Below are 8,720 nucleotides of genomic sequence, written 5' to 3'. Positions count from 1 at the left end.
ATCTGTTAAATAGATGTAGCAGTTCGCAGTCACTTCTCCACATAGAATTTCTGTTTGGAGTCAATCAGGTTGAGACTTTCATCGGAAGGAAGAACCGAATGCATTGTGTGAGTGTCATGCGCTACACTAAGAGCGCACGTTTCGGCCTTGACAGGCAAGCACACCGCATTGTGGGAAATACCGCTGCAGCTGCACTTTTTGTATTTGGCTGAGAATTTATCAAAACGTAGTTTAGTCGCTGGCATCCTAATGAAGATAGAAATAAAGAGTTTTCGATACTGTCTACTCATTGCACTGTAAAGTATAAGGTTGCAAGAGAAGGCGATAACTGTCGCCAAGTCGATCACTTCACCCAAGTAATCGTACATGTAAAAGTCCTGTGCCACCACCATATACGCGATTAACACCCCATGTGGAAACTCAATACAGAAGAAGGAAATGACGACAGCTAGAAGCATTCTGGCTGTCTGAGCATGTTCATTGGAGGAATTGTTAGACTGGGCATGATTTCGATTACCTCCAGCATCAGAATGCAGTCTCTTCTTACGTTGATTCGCCTCGCGGAGGACTCTGATAAGAAATACAGTGAATACAAGCAAAAGTATTGCAGGAAGAAATTTGCCGAAGACAGCGTACAACCAGAAGTTGAAGATTGTAAACGCTTCTCCGTAGCTGTAGTTAATGCCGAGGCTGTAGTAGGTGGCGTTATTGCGGCACCACTCCGACTCACGGTAGTCAATACAGGGTTGAATGATGGTGTTGAGCATCATATTTGGTAGGGATATCAAGAGACAAGCGAGTACAGTGCAGCAGCCGGCTGTTATGGCTCTCTGGTAAGAGCAGAGCTTAGATGACTTGAGAGGAAACTGGACGTAGATAAATCTGAAGCAAGCTGTCGTGATGATCAGCCATGAGGCTGATAATTGCAACAAGACACTGATGTCCGTGTAAAAGAGTAAAAATCTTGCTTCTTGAATGTTGGTTGTGTGAAAGGTTGGTATCGAGTCTATATCGAGATTGATATTAAATATGGTAACATATGGGATGTAAAATAGGAGTAGCAGTACTTGGCTCACCGCCAACAAGGTTAGCAGCAGGTTCACCGAATTTCTCATCTTTGGATGTGTGAGAACTATAATATTGAGGATGTTAAAAATGATGCCGGTTGATGCGGCTACAACTGATATAACTCCCGCAGGTTTAAGAAAGACCCTTGCGAATTCTGCCAACTGTGAATAGTGAACGGTTGTCATTGTTGTGGAGTCATTTGCTGTCATTGACCAATTTGTCGAGCCGTCCATTTTTAGTTTCTGTGATGTTTTGTGATCCTGTAAAAAATATTCACTTCAAATAATAGAATGATAAAATAACAAAATGGTCAGCATAACAACTGCTATGAAATGTTAACAGTCACCAGTTACAAAAAACCCATAGGCTGTCAAAAGCTTAATAAGTTTTTATGAAATAGCGTCTCATGGTAGCACATGTCAACAGGTTCTGTAAACAGCATAACTTAGCATTGGGACAAAAAATTTTAGAATTCACTTTTAACAAATGCTATGCACTATTTTTAGTATAACAAGGCTTATGAATCATGAAATTAATTTAGCTGTCTTGCATACCTCAGTTACTACCTTAAACCACCTGTGAACTTAACTATTCTAAAAAAAGGTTCAAGTATTATATTGATTAAAAAGATCTAGTTGGTTTTATTATCATGTCAAGTTGACATAGATGGTATACATATGTCACGTATAAACATTATATTTGTATGTAGGCCTATGTTTATATGTGTATATTTATATATCGGTTTATAAATATAAGTTGCTGGTTGTCCTAAATTATGTTCAAAAGTAATCTTACGGCTAAACATAAATAAGACAGAGTAAGATTCAAAGCTACAAACAAACTCTACGCAAGGAGTAGTAAGTAATGTAATTGTTTAGACTAAAAAATCCAATTTTTCATCACTCAAATCCGTTTTGTGTTGTCCGCTCATCAGGTGTCTTGAAAATTTTAGAACAAATGCCTCTGATGAGCTATAGCCTATAGATTTATTTATATGTATATATGGTATGTATAACATATCTATATACTATATAGGGTATATATGTTTTATATACTGTGTATAAATACATGTACCTGCTATATACAGTATAGATATATAGACTACATGAATAGATATATGGTTACACGGACTTTGTTACATATATCAAATACCTTACATAGGTTTACATATAACCACGTATATAAGAGTTTTTAAGTGATTTTTAAATACTTATTCCTACTGTTTTTTCAGAATTCTTATTCTTTGTAGATGCTAAGAAAAAAACAGCATCTGTATCGACCAAGACATTTTATCTCTTAACTTTTATCGAAGGATATTTTTATCACAAGAGTTACTCTACGCTAGAGAAATTTAAGCTCTAACAGTCACGGTTGGAGGTGCTGATAGCAGTTTAGTGGATGCATTCCACAATAGCTTCATCTTTACTCTAACAACAACAAAATCATACCATCACAGCACACATACGAGCTATGAGCCTTGTTATACTAGCATTTTGAACCATAGGTGACTGTAGGTGTAGTAAATACAGCAGTGTGATTGATAAACAAGCAAGAGTTTAAGTACCACTTGTTTTCCGTATACAATTCTTACTCAAACACTACAGCTTCATCCTTAGACATGCTGTGCTACGAGTGTATCTTAGGAGAGTAATTATGTCAATATTGTTACAACGGCCCAAAATTTCTTGCTAATCTTGTGGGAAATCAAGAGCTTTGATTAGACGCTTCTGTTTGTGTGCATCTGTAAATTGCAATAAGGGCAGTCACTAACAATATTAATTTAATAGAGATGAATTTAATTTCTTTTGCACGAGGATTGGCCAATTATTAGCTGTTAGCGTCTGTGGAAACGCTATTTAATGGGGCTGCCAATATTGGGGTTAGTTGAGCCGCCATGATGGCTCCATGAGTTGTATATATTTTCAGCTCTACACGAAAAGGTTTTGACAGGCACTTTCAGTTTTTCAAATTTAAAACTGTTCAAGTCATTGCTAGGCAAGTTCTCAAATCCATAAGTATGACACGTTAGTCATGCTCGCATATGTGTGGCATGTTAGTCGTGCTTGTATAGGTGTGGCATGTTAGTCATGCTCAATACTTTAAAGGGCCTTAGCTGAAAAAATATTATTAATCTTTATAGTTCAAATGGTAAATTCTAAGCTGTACAAACAAAAAAACAGTGCCCTTAGGGCAGGCCAGAAGTTCTTCACCACTCCATAAAACCACTGCAGTTACCTCCTGGATGAAATGATTTTAATATGAGCAAGCCAAGGTAGTATTTTATGAACTGCATTGCAGGTTGCTGACATAGGCATAGAGGTGTTTAGGAACTGTTTTTAAGGCTGTGGTTGAAGTTCACTGACAGAGCCTTTTTGATTGATGTCGATACAAATACTAAATTCGAGTGTAAGATATTGTTTATATTTGTTCAAGTTTAATTATAGTATTTTATTTAGATTTACATTCATTACGAGTATTTAAATATCAATGTTGCTATTATATGTATGTATAATAAACATAATACTCTCACATTTGAAGAGCAGCTTGCAGGGATTTCAGAGCTAGTAATGTCAGCCTAATATTACTTATTGATAAGTCACTGGTGAATGATTTATTGCTGCACTTTTTATTTATTTTTTTTGTGATTTTTGAAACATTGCTTATGAGAAGAAGTTTTTTTGATACTACGCATTTGCAGTCACATTCTGTTTCCCATGCCAAGATCCAATCGAAATTTGTAAAAACTGAAACAACTCAAGCAAGCAGAGTTATTGAACCATAACAAAGCAGCTCAAGTTTACTGAACATGTCTTGGCTTATATTGTATAAGGCTTATATTGAGGCTTAAAAAAACAATCTACCTGTTCAAAAAATAATTCTGAACACATTTTCTCAAAACTAAATTTGGGGATTTTTAGAGACCACGTATTTAACTAATTCTGCCAACTACTCAACATGACAAACTTCTAAAGAAGTATTCCTTGTTGACCTGAACAAGTTCAAGAGCTCTGAATCCTAAAAATATAGTTGTAGAGCTGTACTAGCTGATGGTCAAAGGGAGGCAGGCTAAGCAGCTTTTAACCATTTGCATTCAGCTTTAAAAATTAGGCTAGTTATTTTTGACAGCGATGGTTATAAGCTCATTGAACTTTGTTAGCATATATTAATATATCAGCATTCGATATATTCATATCAACTATTAGAAATGTGTATCTTGTAAGCGGACGAAAAATAATGATGGAGTTTAGAGAAGCTTCCTGTGCATGAGAATGATCAGATACGAACAACTCCATGCTCCCTCAGCGTCAGCAACAAACAATTGAATTAAGGCATCAGAGCTGATTGGATGACGATTGATTACGAATTGAGAGATCTCACAGCACAGGCAGCCTTGTTTGTTTATCATCAAGGCAGCATTGATTTTCAACTCGAGATATCATAAGCCGCTTTGTGTTATCGAGCTGGCTTGCGTGGCCAAGGGGCATGCGAGTATCCCTCTCTCAGCTCTGCATTTGATAAAAGCGTGTAAACTCCTAATCTAGCCATGACCTTGTTTGTTTTGACACAACTCACTGAGTCGGCGAACCGTTTGAGTAAACAAGCCTCTCAGATCAGTTGACAATTATCTGTTTGCTCAGAAGTAATTAAATGACTTATTAAATTAAATTTTTTTGTAGAAAAATTAATTTCCTTATATGAGATAATTGTCCGGGTGGCTGTTTTATCAAGTATGGTCTAGCTGTCGATTCTATGCAAATCAGATATTCAAGGACATCGATCACAAGATTTGAAACACCTACTCACAGCGCTTTTCCTAGTGGCTCACCAAAGTCTTGTGTTTTTAAAGACTTATGTAACTTTATAAATTCAAAGATTTTAAAAGGATAGAGGGAAGCGCATCAAAAATATTCAGCTGGTGTAATATTTGCAGATTGCTATGAAAATTGCTCACATCTACGGTAAATGGTTTTTTATGGCGGGCAGTTGCGCAATAATTAAACTAAGATAATTAATTAAAAATAAGCTACAATATTATCAAATAATAGTTACAATGTTAAGTTTAATTTCAATTGTTCTTTCAGAAATTCTAATTCAAAATTTTTTATATTTGCACATATTCCTATGATAACGTTAAAACATGAAACTCTTTAAATTGCGATAAATGATCATCGTGATAGTAACTGTAAAAATCAACAAAGCTAAAAAACATAGTTATTAATATTATGGTTGATAATTATGTAAAAGTAAACACAAACTTTATAATGTAACATATAATAACATATTGAAATGCTGCTATGAAGAACAACCACGAAAACAAACATTTCAGATAGAAAGAACTTGATTCTTGGAATTCCACACTTGTGCTTCATGCACAATAAGTGAGTAATTAGGTTTGTAATTAGATGTGTAATTCAACAAACAGTTTGCTTGTGACATCATATGTCATGAATACAGGAAAAGCAAATTATTTTTTCAATCATAGATTGATATGCCGCATTCACCTGATTTTTGCGTAGCACTCTATTCACTTCAGTTTAAAATTCAATTCAACTAACGAAAAAATCCTACAACTAAATTATAAAATTACAAATTAAACTTATAGAAATAGTATAAGTTTCTATTATTTTATAAGTTTTATTATTCTAAGTCGCTATTTTTACTCGTGAAAATAATAACAAGAATGAAAGGTCATCAGTTTGGGTGAAGAGATTTGTTATAAAATGTTTAGATTGTCTTCCCGACTCCTCCGTAAACATTAGCATATGAGGGTGTGAGTTGAGCTGCGTAACTAGGCTATAGTTTTGTGAGCAAATTAGATTTGCATAACGAATATTCTACTCGTGCTCCCTATCACCTGAGTGTGTACCTGTTGTTTAAACAGCTGCTGCTTTGAAATGCATTAAGACACTCGACAAGTTTTTGCAAACACAAACAGTCTTATCTGCCAGCATGTTCATTACAAGCCATCCACTTGGCATGGAATTAATACAATGACCTCTATATCTGTGATATACAAGCCTGCACCTATATTCTCACTTTAAAGCTAATTTCTAATTAATCTTCAAAATTATACTCTTTTAACTGGGTTCAAACTTACAACCACAAGCATCTGTTAAGTTTTTCTGGCAGCCATGCTCTGGCGCTATTCTGTTTTGCTCAAAGTACAGCTAATAAATTATTTTCTTGCCTTGCTAAGCAATGTTTGAAGTGTCATAAAACCTTCATCTTTAGCTGAAGGCTTCGCACATGACAGGTAGGTTGCAAAGACTGTTATGCAAATTGTCAGATAAGCAAAGTCTATTAATTGGACACCTCTTTGGCAGCGCTGACCATGGTAAATCTATACACATCCAATTAGACAGTCAACAAGCTATACGATAGGCAGATAGGCAGAGCTATAATTTCAGGTATAAACGACTACATACCCTGGGGAACTTTTAGGAAATATAATTTCAAGTGTTTTATTCACGAACAACATATGCTTGATGCAAACTTTTATTGCTCTAGAACGCTTTGCACTATTATATTTCTCACACTTCTGCTATCTTACAATGTGTAGCATTACTAGAAATACATGTTGCACTACAAAATATTTTGGTTTTTCTCAGCCTGAAGAGTTAAAGACTACAATAAGATTATTTAAAATTCTAGGAGCAATAATTCAAATGGTAAAATGTACAACTTTAAAATATTTTTATATGCAAGTGTTGGGCGATTACTGTGCCTGTAAAGTACGACAAATAACTTGGCGAGCGCAGCCGTTTAGGATATTCTCTAAATATTTGATAGGCAATAAGAGAGTAAATGAAATTAGCTACAGTGGCTGATCAGTGAATACTTACTTGTCCGTTGTTATATGGAATGCAACGAGGCTAGCCTCTCCTTGTTCTCTCCTAAAGGTATTTAGCAATTTTGATCAATGCGACAGGTTTGTCTATCTTCCCGAGCGTGAATAAATGAATACTTCTTTGCTAGGCGCTATTATTTGCGTGGTGATTCCATTGGCTTATCGAATTATAAAAATAAGCAGCCAATGAAAGAAGAGTGGAAGAGGAGAAGAGAAGTTGCGCTACCTTTCTATCAAGCGTGTTACGCAAGCATCCATTGAGAAGTGTGGTGAAGAGAGTCAAGTGAATGTTGTTTGCACACGATCAATTCCACACGGACTGCATGAAGTGTAGGAGGCGCCTTTAATGATGATTGTTTGCTTATAAGATCTCAGTATATCGTCTGACTAGTGTTCTTGAATATTCTATGATATGATTAACTTCTAGCATATCACTTGAGCTCGTATCTATCCGCATCACGCATCTTCTTTCGAATAAACGACAGCAGTAAAGTTTTATGCCCGGATCCACGGTGAGCTGTTCTGTGCTTACGAGTAACAATGCTAAAATGTGATAATATAAACAGAATAGCCTACAAACCTTACCTTGCTGTCTTAGCAGAGTTTTTCTTAACAAATCATAGAAGAAACAAAACACTCTCTTCTCATTTATAAGAGTGGCAATTAAAGCAGCCTACATGTAGGTGTCGTGTTAGCAGTTATTGACAAGAATGAGCAGTTTTCTTAAAAATTTCAAGTTTAACCCGACCGAATTTTTCACATAAAGCAGTGGAAACCGACAGTGCTCTAGGCTGTTCATATATGCACAAATACTGCCCTTAATTCCTGCTATTGCATGGCTATAATTGCCGAGGTAAAGCTGCGCAAACAAACAGTACCAGGTCGATTAGCTGGCTACATGGCATTTCCCTACTCCTCCAGCTGTCATGCTAACAGATCTGCTCTGCTATATTTAGCATATGGCCTGATTAATTTCGTGAAAAAAAGCCGATTAGTGATTGTTAAATGCGGATAGAAGCCTGAAGCATGTGCGGCAGCAGAGCTCATCAGCTGACTATAAACAAATCTAACTTCTGTAAAGTTCTCGTCGAGGTGTAGTGGGTTATATATTTACGAGAGCATCTGGAGGAAGTGGGCATGAAGTGAGATTTGATGTTACTCTCTGATATTACCACTCTAACAAACTGTTAAAATGGTTTGCTTTTGATCATAACATTGCGAGGCAGCTGTGTCTATTGATTAAGAAAAGACGAGTGGATGCATCTAGAGTCATCACTCTTGTTTATTGGTCAGATATTAAGACTTGTGAGAATCTGTCTGCTGCAGCAATCTACATGTAAGGTGCCTGGATAAGATAGCAATTCATCAATAATTTAAACACTCTTTGTAGGCCTTTAAAGTTAATTAAAACTAAAAAATCCATTTTCATTTAAGAGATAACTGCACTTGCGGGCATCAACTGGACAAGGTATGTACTTGCTCTACTGTAGCAAAATATGCAACTCTCAAAGCGAAAGGTCATTTCATAGGCCATCCTAGGCTGCCTCAGACAATCCATCTAACTCATGTTGTACCAATCATTCCCTGAGACAAACAAGCATAAATGAGTCAACCAGATGGCTCGGCATAATCACAGACATTTTATGGATACATTCTATGGATACATTCATGAATCTTAAGCGACTCGAACATGTCCTCTGGCTGGATGGAAATTGTAAGTGGTAAAACTTCAAGAGAAAGGTTCTCCAAACATCAACCATCGGAACAGATTATTAATAATAGACCACCTTCAACTTCAGTTCAA

The 8,720-nt window shown here is 36.1% G+C and overlaps 1 protein-coding gene across 1 annotated transcript; it reads right to left on the bottom strand.

Moving 5' to 3' along the window:
• Nucleotides 1-6: 6 nt before the first annotated feature.
• LOC137405973 (G-protein coupled receptor dmsr-1-like) lies at nt 7-7,012 on the bottom strand. Its single transcript, XM_068092464.1, has 2 exons — nt 6,912-7,012; nt 7-1,328 (listed from the first exon to the last, which is right to left on the bottom strand). The coding sequence occupies exon 2, from the start codon at nt 1,299-1,301 to the stop codon at nt 30-32; it is 1,272 nt and encodes a 423-aa protein (XP_067948565.1). The 5' UTR covers nt 1,302-1,328; nt 6,912-7,012; the 3' UTR covers nt 7-29.
• Between the last annotated feature and the right edge of the window lie 1,708 nt (nt 7,013-8,720).

The sequence above is a fragment of the Watersipora subatra genome, chromosome 1 (genome assembly GCF_963576615.1).
Source record: "Watersipora subatra chromosome 1, tzWatSuba1.1, whole genome shotgun sequence".
Lineage (NCBI taxonomy): Eukaryota > Metazoa > Bryozoa > Gymnolaemata > Cheilostomatida > Watersiporidae > Watersipora > Watersipora subatra.
Note: the sequence above shows the minus strand (reverse complement) of the source record. Positions and strands in the feature narration are given on the sequence as shown.